At 58.5% G+C, this 15,567-nt stretch overlaps 5 protein-coding genes across 5 annotated transcripts; 2 read left to right on the top strand and 3 right to left on the bottom strand.

Annotated features, from left to right (window-relative positions):
* Window positions 1-327: 327 nt before the first annotated feature.
* On the bottom strand, window positions 328-2,225 carry BJ171DRAFT_515190 (translation initiation factor SUI1; the record flags this gene model as incomplete). Its single annotated transcript, XM_053111908.1, has 8 exons — window positions 328-534; window positions 729-880; window positions 1,129-1,207; window positions 1,375-1,412; window positions 1,523-1,567; window positions 1,717-1,807; window positions 1,945-1,964; window positions 2,057-2,225. 8 exons carry the CDS (start codon window positions 2,220-2,222, stop codon window positions 484-486), a joined length of 642 nt encoding a protein of 213 aa, XP_052964287.1. The 3' UTR covers window positions 328-483.
* A 113-nt stretch (window positions 2,226-2,338) lies between these two features.
* BJ171DRAFT_187436 (uncharacterized protein) lies at window positions 2,339-2,874 on the bottom strand. Its single transcript, XM_053106141.1, has one exon. The coding sequence runs from the start codon at window positions 2,723-2,725 to the stop codon at window positions 2,456-2,458; it is 270 nt and encodes an 89-aa protein (XP_052964286.1). The 5' UTR covers window positions 2,726-2,874; the 3' UTR covers window positions 2,339-2,455.
* Window positions 2,857-5,448, bottom strand: BJ171DRAFT_187439 (organic solute transporter Ostalpha-domain-containing protein). The gene is made up of 6 exons (XM_053106142.1): window positions 5,059-5,448; window positions 4,779-4,948; window positions 4,366-4,542; window positions 4,069-4,195; window positions 3,734-3,799; window positions 2,857-3,584 (listed from the first exon to the last, which is right to left on the bottom strand). The coding sequence occupies exons 1-6, from the start codon at window positions 5,233-5,235 to the stop codon at window positions 3,024-3,026; spliced, it is 1,278 nt and encodes a 425-aa protein (XP_052964285.1). The 5' UTR covers window positions 5,236-5,448; the 3' UTR covers window positions 2,857-3,023.
* A 55-nt stretch (window positions 5,449-5,503) lies between these two features.
* On the top strand, window positions 5,504-6,368 carry BJ171DRAFT_187408 (uncharacterized protein). The gene has a single exon (XM_053106139.1). It carries the CDS (start codon window positions 5,743-5,745, stop codon window positions 6,235-6,237), a length of 495 nt encoding a protein of 164 aa, XP_052964284.1. The 5' UTR covers window positions 5,504-5,742; the 3' UTR covers window positions 6,238-6,368.
* On the top strand, window positions 6,369-15,478 carry BJ171DRAFT_187409 (armadillo-type protein). The gene is made up of 18 exons (XM_053106140.1): window positions 6,369-6,673; window positions 6,824-7,035; window positions 7,175-7,223; window positions 7,314-7,382; window positions 7,471-7,623; window positions 7,794-9,566; window positions 9,660-10,067; window positions 10,326-11,955; window positions 12,135-12,264; window positions 12,490-12,640; window positions 12,717-13,088; window positions 13,169-13,323; window positions 13,490-13,626; window positions 13,764-13,904; window positions 14,020-14,191; window positions 14,315-14,468; window positions 14,591-14,843; window positions 14,987-15,478. Exons 1-18 carry the CDS (start codon window positions 6,500-6,502, stop codon window positions 15,298-15,300), a joined length of 6,447 nt encoding a protein of 2,148 aa, XP_052964283.1. The 5' UTR covers window positions 6,369-6,499; the 3' UTR covers window positions 15,301-15,478.
* Window positions 15,479-15,567: the final 89 nt, after the last annotated feature.

Here is a 15,567-nt window from a genome sequence, read left to right as displayed (position 1 = left end):
GGGCAAACCGGAAGCGAGCGAATCCAGGGCTTTTGGCCATGGCGCGAACGGGCTGGTCCAATCTGCCAGTGATCGCCCACAGACCCCGGCGTGCTCAATGCAAGGCGGTCTGCCGAATGGAGATCCCAGGGAGCTGCGGTCTGCCAGGCACTCTGAGCAGCTCAAGCGCCTCATCTGCTTGGTCTTGGTGGCCTCAGTCAGCGACCAGTGGTCTTCACCAAGCCACCCAGGTCCCCGCCGAACGGCCTCGCCAGTGCCCGCTCCTTCTCCATGTCATGTTGGGCGCTGACTTGCACATTCGAGGCATTCAATTGCGGACAGGGCTGGTTCGTTTCTTGACCGAGTAAAGTATATTGCCATGAGCCCGAGCCACAGCTCCCAGGCGGGCTTGATCGACCAAAGATCGTCAGAACCAGCGTGTGCCGGACGAGCTGTATCGTGGGCCCCGGAACATTGCAGGCCCTGGAACAGCGCGAGCCCCTCCTACTTCTTCTTCTTCTGGTCTTCGGTCAGCTCGACTTGATCCTCGGTGATCTGTTTGGCATCAGAGTCATCGAATTGAATCAGCATCGGAGAGCGAGGAATCGGGAGCGACGGCACTCAGTCACCGATCCCCAAGTAGCGACCCATCCGTCCGTGGCTGCAGCAACAGTCGCGCATGGCATAATGTGCAGCCGAGACCAGCAGCAAAGCAAAGGCATGCTGTCCTCATGAGAGGCGAGCCTCACCTCAGGGTACTTCTCGAGGAGGAGTTCAAACAGATCGTCTTGGACGTCGCCCTGAACCACAATCTCGTCTTGGCCGGCAGCGTTCTTTGTGACGGACGATCCACACGCAAACTTGCTGGCAAAGATCTTGGCAGCCTTTTTGAGATCGATGTCTGCAGGCCAGATGCGTCAGGGCGGTGGCTATCAGATCGGGCTCCCTCCGGATAATGTGGGTCAGGCCGAGATGGTCGCTTTCGTCCTGATCGAGCCCGAATCCGGGTCCAGGTCTGTTGCAAGGCGCTTTTGCGGCATACGGCCGGGCGACAACGGTTTGCGGTTCGCCGTGATCATGGCAATCGTTTTGGATCAAAGCAGCCAGGGGATAGGGCCTCCCGATCTGTGCAGAGTCGATCGCACTTACTGAAGCTCTCCAGGCCGGTGACAACAATCACGCACTTGCGCTTGGTGCGCTCCACTCGCTTGATAGTGACCTTGGCGCTCTGAGGAGGATCGCAGGACGAGCCAGCCATCGCCTTCGTGAGTCGGCGGAGCGCACCGTCGCTTGCCCTCGACTCACTCAATCGCTCGGGCCCGATGGCTTCCGAGGGAGACGATCGTGAAGATGTGTTGACTCGTCTGCGCCAAGGGACATCCGCGGCTCACCCACCTGCTTTAATTTCTCGGCCCTTTCAGCCTTGGCCTCCTCTGCAGCACCATAGGGTTCGGGTTTGGTGAGTATCTGGGTCGCTGGAGCAAGCGCGGTCGACGCTTTGCTTGGCATATCACGCAGTCGCTCTGGCTCATCGTGCGGTTACCTTTTTTCTGCTTCTTGGCAGCATCCGGGTCGTCCACCGTGGCGACTATGGAGCATACAGCAGTGGGCAGTGAGCTGGTGGATCTGGCGATCGGGATCGTCACGGCAGGTAAAGTGGCCGACGATCACCGGCTCGTACGAGACGAAGAGAGTGCATCTCCTCTCCTGTGACGTTTCCCAAGGAACGCAACTGACCGCTTTCGGCCCAGATCTTATCGTACAGATCCGGATGGTTGCTCTGCAGCCATGCCTTGCATTTATCGATGCTTCCGCTGAACTCGCAATACTGTCCGTGGCAAGGGGAGTTGGTCAGCGCTGGCATATGGGAGCACTGCTGCAGACTCGAACTGCAGAGAGGTGCATGGTTGATAGAATTGATGGCCGGAATGACTGACGGCTGGCTCGCCTTTGGATCGGCATTACCTCTGGAGGGAGCGAGCACACTGGCCATGGTGTTGGGGCGGGAGGAGAACAAGATGCTGCAGGTTAGCTGGTGAAGGCAGTGGACATGCTCGACGGCGTGCTCCGACGGCACCTTGGCAGTAGACGATATTCTCGATCACCCGAGTCGGGGGCCATGTGGTCTGTTCCTCTGTGTCAGACATGTCGGCGGATGTGTTCTGGCGAACGTTGATGTGGGCAAGCCCGCAGCCGGCGTCTGGCGCTTGCTGAACAGCGAAAGCGGGGTCACGTGCGTGCATTTTATTCAGAACACCCTCGCGATCCCATGTCAGCGTTGTATGTGATGGCTTGCGTCAAGCCGAGCCATAAGACATAGAGCAGATCGCTTTGGCAGCCTCCGAGTGAAGACATTGGGTCACTCTCCATCTTCGCAATCGACATGCACACTGGTCTCGGAGTGCCAGCGGTGAATGGTGCTCTTGGACACGCTGAATATGGAGGCATATCTTCTAAGGCTATGAATGAGGGCGGATCACCACATCACAGAATGGTCATGACCAGCGCGCGATGGTATTGGGCAACAAACTATTTGACCAACGACCAACCAAGGTGTCCCGTTTTTAAAGGATTGGCAGTAATGTGCGAGCGACTGGCGGATGCGCACCGGCACCTCGATTCCGGGGTGACCGATCTCTGGGTTCTGAATACAGCAAGCCCATTTTTGAAAGGGGAAACAAGCAAACGAGCACGTTGGAATACATATTGAAATGACTGTGGTATTGAGTGCATGTATGGGCAGCATCCAGAACAATGCGTATATGGCTGCTACGGCCGAACTAAGCGTGAATATGTTCAAAATGGGTCGAGGTGGAAAGAAGATACTGAAGCGTGGTGTCGGAGGAGGGGACTGATGCTACACTGCAGAGCTGGGGCTGGAGCGCGGCTGTGAGCGACCATTTTCAGGGTGGCGGGTTCTTGGGACTCGTGTGGTGGGTTCTCCAGACCCAGAGTCCAGGTCTAAGGTTGTTGGGATGAAGACCATGCTGGTCGATGGCGAGGGAGCAGTCCGACAGCTCTCGGAGCAAGGCAGGGGGGGCTTGTTACTGGCGGCCGCGTTCAGATCGTTCAGGGATAAACAGCTCCTCGCTGTTATGATCGGGGATGCTCTCAGAGTCCGAAAGGTCCTCGGTCTGGAAGCGTGGATTGGCCGCAGACGGTTGGTGCGACGGCTCGTGCGGTGGCAGTCGGGGAGTGAGGCCCTTCACGCCAGAAACGTCCCAGTTGTCGGGCTCGGTGTGCTGCTGAGGGGTCCGGCTCTTGGATCGCTTCTCTTTGCGGCGACGGTGTTGCTCCTGGAGCTCCATGGGGGCGTGGCGGATGTCCTCGACATAGTCCATGAACGAGACCGACTGCAGGAACGACTTCAAGATGGATGTCTTTGCCGAGTACTCGTGGATTTCGTACTCGCGCCAGGTGAAGCAGTACATGTGTAGCAGCGAGGCAATCACCATCTCAAAGGCAATCAGGAAGCTCTGAATCACAATCGAGAGCGTTTCGGGAGCCCAGTACTGGGTGCTAGGAAGGACGTTGATCTGCACCAGGAACGAAAGCAGGATCGACTGCCAGAAACTGAAGAAGACCACAAACTTGACGGCCACAAACTGCAGCAGCCAGGCAACGGAATGTCAGCGAGGAGCCGCAAGAAGCGCATGGAGCACAACGACACCTGGCAAAGCGTGTGGCTCGAGTAACAGCGCATGAGCAATGCCGGACGACCAAGCACAGCCAGTGATGTCCTCTCCACACTGACCTTGTAGAATGGCTTGTGCTCGGCAATGTCGTGGTGGATAACGATGTAGAACAAAATCAGGGCATACTGTGGAGGCAAATGCGATCTGGTAAGCGGCGCTGCAGACGACCCCGCCAAGACCGTGCTCAAGGGGTACTCTGCAAGTATAAGGGTGGGGGCGGGTGTTGGCAGACCATCCAGGGCTTGGCGCCCAGCTGATCCAGTACAGCGAGGGGATGGCTTGTGCTGCACCCGTCGCCTTGGGCATGCCATGAAGGCCAGCACCCAGCCGCATCCAAAGAATAGCCCCCAAGGTGCCTGATGGACCACCCATCAACGGGCATGGGATAGCGTACCATGGCAACACAGACAGAGGTAAGGTTGATGGAGGTCACCCAAAACTCTCCGTGAGTCGGGGACATTGACTGCGAGCACAGCACGCCGGCCATTTGCATGGCATAGGCCAAGATGGTCATGGTCGGTCTTGGGACGAGCACGGCGAGAAAGAGAGGGCTGCGGATGAGTGGCGGAGCAGGGGCGTCGGGCGGAGTGGATGCAGTCCAGGGCTCCAGGGCTCCAGGGCTCCAGGGCTCCAGGGCTCCAGGGCTCCAGGGCTCCAGGGCTCCAGGGCTCCAACGACTTGCAGCGCTTACCGAATAACGACATATTGCAGACATGCGATTTTGGTGTTGAGCAGGAAGGCATTGCCCCTTGGGCTGAAAGTGAAGCAGTTGAGAGGGAAGGGATAGCGGACACGGTCTTTGGACGACAAGACCTGTCGTCTGGCCTCGTGGGTGGGGCCCAGGTACTGCAGCAGGAGCATGAAGAAGCTGGCAGGGGACGGTCATGAATCAGCACGAGGAGACAGCAGCATGAAGCCACTCTGCAGCCTTTGCGGGTGGATACTATACTGGTGGCACCACAGCGAAGCGTCGCTGGATGCACACTGGCGGCCAAGAAGGCGGCTGCAGCCAACGAGCCAAAGAGCCGAGGGTCGATGCATGCAGCTCAAGATCCACCAGTACCAGTGGTGCTGCACTTGCGGCACTCCGGATAAGCAACGCACCTGTAAATCACAAAAGCCTCGTAGCAGTCCCGGATAATGTCAAAGTAGATCGAGAACCAATAGAACCGCAGCGACAGCGTCGAGCAGAGGGCATAGATCGGAACCATGAAGAAAATCCGGACGATCCACCGCTGATAGTACGGCTGGCTGAAGTTTTGGAGATGCCGGACCTGCAGGCCAAAGTCTGGATCAGCAACCGGGCTAGCAGCGCGGCTGGGCTGTCTTCAAAGACCGAGGCTCCCTTTCCCAGCCTCGGGGCAGCAAGACAAGACAAGCTTACCGTCAAGTAAGCCGTCAGGCTCGATGCAACGATGCCAAAGATGACCGAGCAGAGGAACATGACCACCAGGATGATAAAGTCCTTGGAGCCGCTGTCGAATGTCGGCGGGATGGCCGATATGCAGTCGTCAATGACGGCCGTTGAGTTGGCCGCAAGGGCTGTCGAGTTGGAGAGCATGGCTGGAGCAAGCAAGTGAGCTACTGAGCGAGTGAGCCAAGGAAAAGGGGAGATCCAGACGCCGGGAGCTGTTTCGCTGGATGGGTGGGGGGAGATGTGTCGCTGAGATGGATGCTCGGGCGGCCAAGCAGGAGGAACAGAGAGAGGACGGGCTCAGACCGGGCCGGAGTGCTTGGCCGAGAGGAGGATGGACTCGGCGGACGGGCTCTGGAGGAGCAGGGCCCTCATATAGAGAGGCAACGGCTGATCCCTCGGGCGAAACGTGAGACGGGTCGGGCGTGTGGCTGTGAGCGCGGCGGGCACAAGGCCGGCGCAACTCTGTTCGCGGATCGCGCGCGGCATGGCCTTGGCACGGAGCATGTGCTGCGGCTGGGGCGGGGACGGCTTGCGGGTTTGTTGTTGCGGCCAAGTGTTGGATCGACGGAGCGTTGGATCGATGGAGTGTTGAACTGGTTGAGTGTTGAAGTGTTGAACTGGTTGGCACTGGTGGGTGCTGGGCCGAAGCGCATGTTGTCTCGACAATGGCGAATTACTCGTGGCATGGCCTTGTGGCCATGCCCAGTTATCCTTGCAGTTGTCCCCGCAGTTCACGGCCGTTCTTGGCCGGGCTGTGGCCTCCAGGCTCTTGTTTCAGCCGATGCCAAGACGGCCTTGGTGTCCTTGGTGTCGTTGCCAAGGATCTGCAATGGCCGACCGGCGATTCCAGCGAGCCAGCAGTGCACCAGCAATGCACCAGCAGCGCGGGTTCTGGGAAAGAAGCATCGACACATTGCTTTTTACACTGGCATGCCGTTCGCAGCCAAAGCCCGAGAACACTCCGGGGGCACCATCGCTGCAGATCAGACGGACAGAAATCTCGAACCACGAGATGCCGTCCCGAGGCCGCACCGGCGACGAGGCACATCCCGGAAACCGCCAGAGGGTTGTTCTCGCTCTTGTCTCAGCGACCCTGCGTTCCCGCTCATCGAGGCGTCATCTGGAATATCATCGCCCCAAGATTAAGACTTTGGAGCAGCACCATCGCTCGCCAAAGCCCAGATCCGACCTGCTTGTGTGCTCGCTCGTCTGGCGGTTTGGGCGGTCCATTGTCCCCGGCAATCACCCTGGCCCTGGATTACACACGCGATGCACCCCATCCATCCGCATTTGTCTGCGTCTCTCTGCCTCCATCTCCGTCTCTTGGCCTCCGTCTGTCTGCACCCTCTATCCTCGCTGCCCCCCTCTCTCGTGCTGGCTTTCGTTGCTGGACTGAGCCCCCACAGCCATGTCGACCTTCCAGGCCGATTTCTCGATCGGGCCAACCGCACCCGAGCCCGTCCCGGCGTCGTTCACCTTCGACGACCAGCGCATCGTCGCCGCCGACTCGACCGATAAAAAGGAGCTGATTCTGTTCCAGTGGCTCATCACCCTCGAGAGGGAGCTCAAGGGATGCAAAAAGGCAGGCTTTCGTTCGCCCCAGCACTCTGTTATCCTGCTCCCCTTTGCCGCTGCAGCGGCCGGCAGATCGACTCGATACGTGTTGCCCGAGTCTGTCGGTGCTCGTCCTGACTTGCACATCTTCCTCTTGCCTCTTGCTGTGGCTCTGCAGGAGTCCATCAAGCCGCACCAAAACAATATCGAGAAGCTTCTGCTCAAATACATAACCTCTGCGAATCCCAAACCCTCTCGGCCCATCCGGAGGGCTGTCGCAAGATGCTTCGTCGCTTTATATACCTATGGCGACACCCGCACCCTCTTCGACACCATGGTTACGGCTTTGGCCATCGTCAATCGCAAGACCGAGGAGCTTACGTCCAAGCTGTGAGTGCGAGCCACGCACTCCTTGCGGCTTCGGCATCCCATCCAGGCTCGATTCCTCCACGTCGAGCGGCTCATGCCCTCCAGCCAGCCAGATCCGCCCCATTGACGCATTTCGACACTCGCTCTCCGTTGCTGGCAGGTCGGCCATATATTGCATCGGAAGCCTTTCGGAAGCCTTTGGCGACAAGGTCTGAGGCTCATTCTTACTGCCTTTAAACATGACTTGCCGCAGGCGCCTTTTGGCGAGCCTCAGGAACTAATGCCATGTTGCCACCCAGATTCTCTCGCTCTATCCTGAGATGACAGCCTCGTTCATCAAGATACTCAAGTCCTGCAAAGACAGCGATGTAGGTGGCAGGAGATGCATCGTATCCGGTCCGTATCCGATGCCATGGCGCTGCGAAATGCTGATCCTGGCCCCTGCCCTATTCACAGATCCCGATGAAGGCAGAGATCACCATCGCCCTCAAGAGAGCCTTGACCTGCGCTGGACGTGGTGCAAACGAAGCCACCGTCAAGGATCTCGTCCGCTTGGCTCGTCTCGGCATCGGCGACAAGGCCAGCATCATCAGATCGTCGTCGATTGAGGTAATGAGCCTCGACAATAGCCGGACTCTACCAATTAGCCTCGATGTGGTGCACTGGTGCTGTCCGAATCGACATCTGTCGCACTGCGTCGCTGGCATTTGTCTCGGCACCGCTGTCGGGTCTCATCGCCTCGCTTAACCCGGTGGTGTGTCCCATGTATCTTTGAACAGCTGCTGCAAGCCTTGTACCAGCACACCAGCCAGCTCCCCTGTCTCAAGATCGAAGAATACGACGCCTTGCTTTCCTTCGTTCTCAAGGCAGCCGAACAGTCGTCTTACACCGTTCGTCGCGCAATAGCCTCGTTCATAGCCTCGATCTTTGTGCGCTCGCAGAGCCCTCCGCCCGCCATCAAAAAGAAAGGAGTCACCGAGCCCGTTATTCTGGACAAGATTCTTCGTGTCGATCAGCTCTTCCAGCTCTTCTCGATGCAGTTCCAGAAGCCAGCGCACGCCTCGCGTGAGATCCGCATCGCCATCGTCGAGTCGCTGGCATCGACTTTCATCCAGCTCGGCGTCAAGTTTGTCGAGACCAACTACTCGCTCATCCTCAGCTCCGTTCCCGAGATGATCTGGAACCCGCGAGCCACCTCTGCCCGGAACGAGAGTCTTGTTGCGCGCGAGTTCTGCGACTACATCTTTCGAGATGTCTTGGGCAAGATGCTCAGCGAAAGCGGAGAGGTGGTGGCCGTGCGTGAGATTGTCTCGATTCTCAAGAGAACCGTCTCCGCACAGCCTTCGTCGGGTATCAAACCCGGCGCCGCCACCCTGACCGAAGCTCCCAACGACCACACAACAATCTGTGTGCTCAACGAGCTGAGTGCCCTCCATCTCGAGCTCGGCTCGGCGTCGTCGGTCACGCAGGATGTCGTCATGGAGTGCCTGGTCGAGCTCTTGCCGCATCCGACTCCTGGGGTCAACCTCGCCCTGGCATGGTGTCTGCGCAGTGTTTGCGATGCCCTCCCGCAGCAGCTCCCCAAGCTGATTCAGAGGCTAGTTGGCTTGCTGCAAAAGCATGCGCCCACACTCACCAGCGACCGCGCCGATCTGCTCGACAAGTATGTCGGATACGCAAACATTCTCGCTGCCGTCATTTCTGTCATCCCGGCACGGACGCTCTACGTTTCCTTCGAGTCCGCCTTTCTTGTCTTTGGCTTCAGCACGCAGCTGCTCAAGACGAGTGCCTCGATCAAAGACCCTAAACTGGCGACAGTACACGTCAAGGTTGCCTGGACTTTGATTGGATCGCTCATGTGTCTTGGTCCGCAATTTGTCGGTGCGCATCTCTCGCAGCTGCTCTTGATCTGGAAGAACGTCTTTCCCAAGATCAACTCCTCCGGCAAAACCGACGTCGAATGGGAGTTCCATCTGACTGTCAAGGACTCGGCCCTGGCTGCTCTGCACTCGTTCATCCTCTACAATGGATCTTTGGCCTCGGCCGACGTTGCCAAGCGGGTCATCGTGTGCCTGAGCAATGCCCTCGTCTTTGTCACCAGTCTACCTGCCAATGTCAGCCACGTCACTCCTACTGGGCCGACCCTGCCCGGGGCTGCCCCGCAAATCTCCCACAAGATTGTCGAAAAGGAGCAGCTGGTACGGAAGCGCATTTTCCAATGCTACCTGGCCCTGGGCAGCCCGGCCCTCTACGAAAACAACTACGGTATCTTGGTCCGTGTCGTCATGGACACGTTTGCGCCCGAGGTCGAGAAGCAGCCACCAACGACGCCCAGCCAGGGCCAAACCCACAGCCTTGTCTCGTTCACCGGTGTCGTTGGCACAGGGTCAAATGCGCATTCGGGATCGACTCAAATGAGCGACGACCTCCAGATCGTCACATCCCTTGCACGTGGATACTCCAACTGTGTGGCTTCTGCAGCGGCCGCTGAAGATCGCGGCATCGCCAAGGCGCTTCTGGTGGAAACCGATGTCAAAAAAGTGGAAGACCAGGTATGCACACACAAACACATCTGGTGCTTTTCACATTGGCAGCACGGGCTATTTGAATCCCATCTCATCTCATCTCATTGCTCGTCTCTCCAGCTGGACGGTCGACTGCTTGGGACGCTCGCCTACGACCCCCATACGCTGTATTTGCATCATGGGCTCGTTGACTTTGAGCATCCCGCCGTCGGGCGCCAGGATCCTGGCCTGATGCGTCTGTGGTCCGAGCAGCCCCGTCCGATGCCGGCCAATATTGCTGTCGTGGACGCTGCCATCGAGCTGTTTGCCAGCATCTTCCCGCATCAAAGCCCGCAAACCCAGGATGCCTCACTCGAGAGTCTGCTCAAGATCTGCAAGCTGCCCGTCGGCAAGGTCTCGATGGCACGTAAAGTATCGCTGCAGATCAACATCTCCACCGCTATCATCGGCTTCCTGAGGTACCTCTCTGCAAGGAAGACATCGGCGCCGAGCCCCCGAGCCCAGTCGCTCGTAGTCGAGCTTGTTGATGTGAGTGTCTTGTCCGGTCGGGTCATGGTCGCTGCTTCGCAATCGATTGTGCCCGATGTAACTCTAAATTGCGATGAGCAACGATCGGGCTAGCTTCACCTCGAATCGCGATGTGTACCGATTCAGCGACCTCGAGCGTCGATTGATGTGACCGTGCTGTCATCCCCGTCAAAGCAAAGCCGATTCGCGGACCATATGTCTGGTGGAGCGTCATGTGCTGACACAATGCCCGCATTGCTATCCTGGCCCCACCCATAGGACATGCTCGTGTCGCCCGATCCGGTCCTGCGCTTTGCAGCCAGCGAGGTGCTCGGTCGTCTGGCTCGTGCGGTCGGCACGCCTTCGTTCATCAACCCGCTGATGCAGAGCCTCATCGACCGGGTCGTCAACGTCCGTGAACCAGACTCGCGCTGTGGCGCCGCGCTGGCTTTGGGCTCCATCCACAGCTATGTTGGCGGAATGACGGGCTCGTCTCATCTCAAGAATATTGTGGGCATTCTGCACTCCCTTGCGAGCGACCCGCACCCGCTCGTCCACACATGGGCATTGCACGCCCTGTGGCTCACCATCGAGAGTGCCGGGCTTATGTTTGCCAACTACGTCAATCCAACGCTGTCGCTCATCGCCAAGTTGTACATGTCCGAGACCCACGAACCCTCGGCAGTGCAAGCCAATGGCGCTGGCGGGGACAGCAACTGCGACGTATACCCAGGCTTTGGTCGTCTGCTCCACGCGCTGGTCGGAGTCCTCGGCCCAGAGTTCCAGTGCTCTCCCAAGGTGCGAGAGCTCTGCTTTGCCCTTTACGAAGAGCTCAAGAACGAGTCCGATCCATTCGTCGTCGTCCAGGCGATCCGATGCATCCAGAACTTTATCCTTTTTGCGCCAACACACGTCAACATCCAGCAGTTGGTGCCCTTCCTCCAGCTACAGCTCTCGGGCAGTCTGGAGAGTCAAGCCTTCTTGATCCGACATGCCTCGATTACATGTCTGTACCAGTTGACGCAACGCGACCCCGGCGCTGTTCTTGAGGCAGCTATCAACAACCAGCTTGAGGAGCAGCTATTCGGGCTTCTGGACACCGAAACCGATGTGATGACGCAGGAGGAAGTCAAAGATATCCTGAAACATCTGCTGCGACACGTTGCCCCCAACCACCCCAGCCGCTGGCTCGAGATCTGCAAGAATATCTTGTCCAAGACGGGCACCTCCGGTAGCACTGCTGCCAACGACGCCACTCCAAAGAATAGCATGGAGCGGCGCGACGACGACGACGACGACCGGCTCGAAGGTGACCAGGACGGTGTCGGCCCCGCCACAGGCAGTACCGCCAAGTCTGCGGCCGTCCGCGCAGGCCCGGCGATCGCTGCCATCGTCGTGGTCCTTCTCCCGCGCTGGAGAACCCAGACATTTGCCTTCTCCTGCCTGCGCCTCACGCTCTCCGTCGTGGTCTCGACGCAAATGGTGGAGCACGTTGATCTGGCGACAGCCCGCCGGAAGCGCGAGCAGCTTGCTGGATCGTCCGGTAATATCAGCGACTCGACGGACTACGTGGTCTTCAAGCTTCAGGAGCTCATCCGGATGGCCTTCACGGCCGCAACTGCAGTTGTGGACGAGCTGCGAATTGAAGGTCTCCGGCTCCTAGACGACATCCTGGAAAAGTTCCAAACCGCCATGGATCCAGACTATGAGGGACACGCTCTCTTGGAGCAGTACCAGGCGCAAATCAGCTCCTCGCTCACCCCGGCGTTTGCCGCCGAGAGCTCGCCCGAGGTCCTGAGCATTGCCTGCCGAGTGAGCGCTGCATACGTCGGCAGCGGCATCAACCAGGACCTCTCGACTCTTTCACGCATCCTGAAGCTGCTGGCAACATCGCTGGACAAATGCACTGGTATGAAGCTGGAGCGGCTTCAGCGCCAGGATGAGCGTGTGGATCTGCAGTCGAGCAAGATGCAATTCGTTCAGGGAATGCAGGGATATAGGGATGCGACGACACTGGAATGTGAGGATGCTCGTGGGTGCTGCATTGGGCTGTAGTCGGTGTCTCACAAGCTCGTTAATCGCACACAGCCACCCCGCCTCCGGAATACGAGAACTTCCCCCATGCGTTCACCATGCTGAAGCTGTCTATTCTCGTCGCCTGGGCCAAGCTGTACAATGCCAGCCTGGAAAAATCGTATCTGCAGTCTGTGGTCAAGCCGTAAGTTGCACCATGCAGAGTTTGCCCCTCGGCACTCTCACCCCATATCACAAATCTGTCGCCTCTGAGCCCTCCTCCTCCTCCTCCTCCTCGCAGTGTCGTCTTTGAATTGCGCCCAGTCGATCGTTGGCGGCCGCATTCGCTCTCTTGCAGCGATAGTGAGACAACGCTGTCCGCTGACCAATATTGCCTCCTACCTTCTCTCCCTGCGCCTGGCGGGAACAGAAATCTTCCTCGACTTGGCCAGCTGTGGGTGTCCATCCTCAAGGACTATGCCCAGTTCAAGATTGAGCGCGAGACTGTCTCGTATCCAGGACAACCCGGCGACAGCTCCATTGACATCTACATGGCGGCTCGGCGGGAAGTCATCCTCCCGGTACGTAGCCACACTTGGCCTGGAAGCGATGTACATGCAGCCTCTGACTCATATGCAAACTTCCCCGTGTGTGCAGTTCTACAGCGGCTCGTGGGTCCTTGTTCTCCAGGCACTCTCTAACTTGGCCCATGACGAGGTGGAGGTGTTCATCAAGTCCGTCAGCGACAACGCCGATGCCGCAACACCATCGACTGAGCAACAGGAGACCAGCCCCGAAACCGTGCTCAAGGACACGTTCTCGATTCTCTTTGGGCTCTGCATCGAGAGTATCTCGAACAGCGGCACGGTGGGCCTTGGACTGAGTGGCATCCCAGGCACCCAGAGTGGCGGCAACGCCAACGCACTCGAGGAGAAGCAGAGGAGCATTGCGCTTGCTCTAGAGATTTGCCTGTCGTCCATCCACAAGCTGGCGCGGCCCAAGATCTTTGGAGTTCACATCTTTGACAAGGTAGAGCAATCGAGCAGCTTGAGTGCGAAGCGCTTGTGTGGCGGAAGGCAGCCCTGACTGACAGTTTGGTCGTGCTGCAGGGAATCTTCACCGACCTTGTCAATGTCCTGGACCGAGTTCTCCAAAGCGAAGATGCCCCTATGCAGCTGATCGTCGCCCAAATCATCGCCCAGATCGCTGCCGATTTTGATGAGACTTATCTCTCTGGCGAAGCCTCTCGCGCCGCTCGCGACATGTGCGTATGATCTGTGAACGATGCACCCAACAGCGACAAAACTGGTGCTGGTGGGCCGTGCCGCGTGTTGGCTTGAAATGAGCGACCATCGATGACTTGAAATGAGCGGCCCTCGATGACTGACGACTGACAATATTCATGGACTGCTCACACTGGCGCCATGTAGATCGACATCGGCAGAGATCAAGATCTCCGCGCCGCTCCCACCCGTGCCTGTGTCGAAGGTGTACCACCTGTGGAAGCTGCTTGTGAGCGCACTTGCATACCACGTCCCGACGCTCTCTAACAACCCAACGGCCGAAGGTATGACAGGCATGAGCCGCATTCTGCCCCCTTATCGCCATACTTGCTGCGCCAAGCCAGCCGCCTGGCCATGCAGCTATGCAGCCAACCAGCTCGCACGAATCGATTGCGACTAACTCGCTGCTGTGTTGACCCAGTGACATCCAATCGACCGCTGAGCCCGGTCACGATCCAGCTTGTGTGCTTGGCGCTCGATACCCTCGCCCGCCTCCTATCTCCGCACATCATCGAGGGATACGGCCACCAGCTGTTCCCGACATTTATGACAGTTGCCCTTGGTGAGCCGCTGTCACTGCTACCGCAGGCGATGGGTGAACGGGCCACCACTCGCACTCGTTGAGTTTACGGAGCTGTGTGAGCACTGCCGCTGATGAACTGTGAACCACCCACCAGGCATCCTGACTGTCGAAAAGTTCTCCAAGGACATTCACCCCAAAACCCTTGTGGCCATGAAGGTGTGCACGGAGGGTCTGGAGACGCATCTCCCCGAAGCCTCCAAGCCGATTGTGGCATCCGTGGTGCAGTCGTCGATCCGCAACATTCTCGATATGGTGTCAGCAAAGAGGTGAGTCCGCTGCACTGCACATCTTCCGTTCCGGCTGCCGCCTGGCACATCCTACGAGATGCTGGGTGTGCTCCCATGGCTTGAACTCATTCGTTCATGCCGCCCGCCCGCGCTCCCCAACAGCGACGATAAATCCGAATCAGCATCAGAAGCAAAGACCTTGGTCTTGGCAGCAATCGTGCTCATCACTGGATGTCCGGTCCTCTCGTACAACCCAACTCTGCAGCCGGACATTGTAGCCCGTATCATGGATCTGCTCGACAGCTCGGATGCATCGGTAGGAAGCGCAGCAAAGCGAGAGCGGTCGGCGCTGGGGCGGCGGGTCATATGGACGGGCTGTCGGGCCAGTGGGGCCCAAAGCTCGGATTCTCACATGCTGCAACTGCCACATGTCCGTAGGTGGCCCTGACCGGTCTCCAATGCACCAAGTCCCTGATTCTGCTCGTCAACAAAGCCGACCCCATGGCCTCCGCTGTTGGGGCAGCCTACACTCGGTTGCTAGTTCCTCGGCTCGTCAACAAGCTCTATGAGATCCAGCAGCAGCAGCAGCATCAAAGCACCAATGATGCCAGCGAGCAAAGCCAGACCGTGGTCCATGAGATGGTCAAGGTGCTGGTTTGGATCTACGATGTGGCCAATACCGACACGAAGAGTAAGTCCTGGGTCGGGCCGCAACGGGTGCAGAAGGGCGGCGACAGCTGGGCATGTCATTAATTGCTTTGACAGAGTAGCCGATGGGAGCAGGCAGGCGATGTACGGGATTCCTCAACGTTCTGCTGTCGCTTTCACCCGCAGAGCTGTCGACCCTTGCCATGATCGTGCCCATCCTCATCGGGCTTTTGGAGGAGACGCCCGAGCCAACGGCACTGCACCGGGTTGCCTCGACCAGCCTGCTCGAGCTGGCGACCAAGAGCCCTGCCCACTTTAAGCCCATCATTGGTGCTCTGCCTCCAGACGACCGCGGCAGCCTGGAGAAGGCGCTTGTCAGTGCCATCCAGGCGCGGGACCAGGAGTCGGCTTATGGCGGACGACAAGCGCAAAGCTCTGGCGGTTTGTCGCAGCGAGCTGCGGCACCCAAGATCCAGCTGAAGAACTTTGGTGCCTTTTGATGGTGGCGGAAGCGGGTGCTGGGTCCGCAAGGCAGCCGCTGAGTGCGTCTGAGCAACGATGCGCTGGGTGGCGGCTGTCCCTGATGCTGGCTGGCTCCTGCTGGTTCAAATACAGTCCAAGAGAAGCATGCCTGGCCCTTGGATGGACAGACGCAGCCATCCGGGACTCGGTTGTGACCCGGTGACGATCGTCTGATGCCGTGCACATCGATCGACGGCCGGCCGATCGATCGATTGGGAGCTGGATCGGCGCGCAGGAGTTGGGGC

The sequence above is a fragment of the Polychytrium aggregatum genome (assembly GCF_025602895.1).
Source record: "Polychytrium aggregatum strain JEL109 chromosome Unknown BJ171scaffold_33, whole genome shotgun sequence".
Taxonomy (NCBI): domain Eukaryota; kingdom Fungi; phylum Chytridiomycota; class Chytridiomycetes; order Polychytriales; genus Polychytrium; species Polychytrium aggregatum.
This window is presented reverse-complemented; position numbering and strand designations above follow the sequence as displayed.

Bases quoted from the DNA above. Each gene is read 5' to 3' on its own strand.
- BJ171DRAFT_187439 (XM_053106142.1), bottom strand. From the start codon at position 5,235: ATGCTCTCCAACTCGACAGCCCTTGCGGCCAACTCAACGGCCGTCATT. The intron at 4,949-5,058 runs GTAAGCTTGTCT...TTTGGCCTGCAG, and splicing joins GCCTGACGGCTTACTTGACG to GTCCGGCATCTCCAAAACTT. The intron at 3,585-3,733 runs GTCAGTGTGGAG...TGGCTGCTGCAG, and splicing joins AGCACAAGCCATTCTACAAG to TTTGTGGCCGTCAAGTTTGT.
- BJ171DRAFT_187408 (XM_053106139.1), top strand. From the start codon at position 5,743: ATGTTGTCTCGACAATGGCGAATTACTCGTGGCATGGCCTTGTGGCCA.
- BJ171DRAFT_187436 (XM_053106141.1), bottom strand. From the start codon at position 2,725: ATGCTGCCCATACATGCACTCAATACCACAGTCATTTCAATATGTATT.
- BJ171DRAFT_187409 (XM_053106140.1), top strand. From the start codon at position 6,500: ATGTCGACCTTCCAGGCCGATTTCTCGATCGGGCCAACCGCACCCGAG. The intron at 6,674-6,823 runs GCAGGCTTTCGT...GTGGCTCTGCAG, and splicing joins AGCTCAAGGGATGCAAAAAG to GAGTCCATCAAGCCGCACCA. The intron at 12,265-12,489 runs GTAAGTTGCACC...TGGCGGGAACAG, and splicing joins CTGCAGTCTGTGGTCAAGCC to AAATCTTCCTCGACTTGGCC.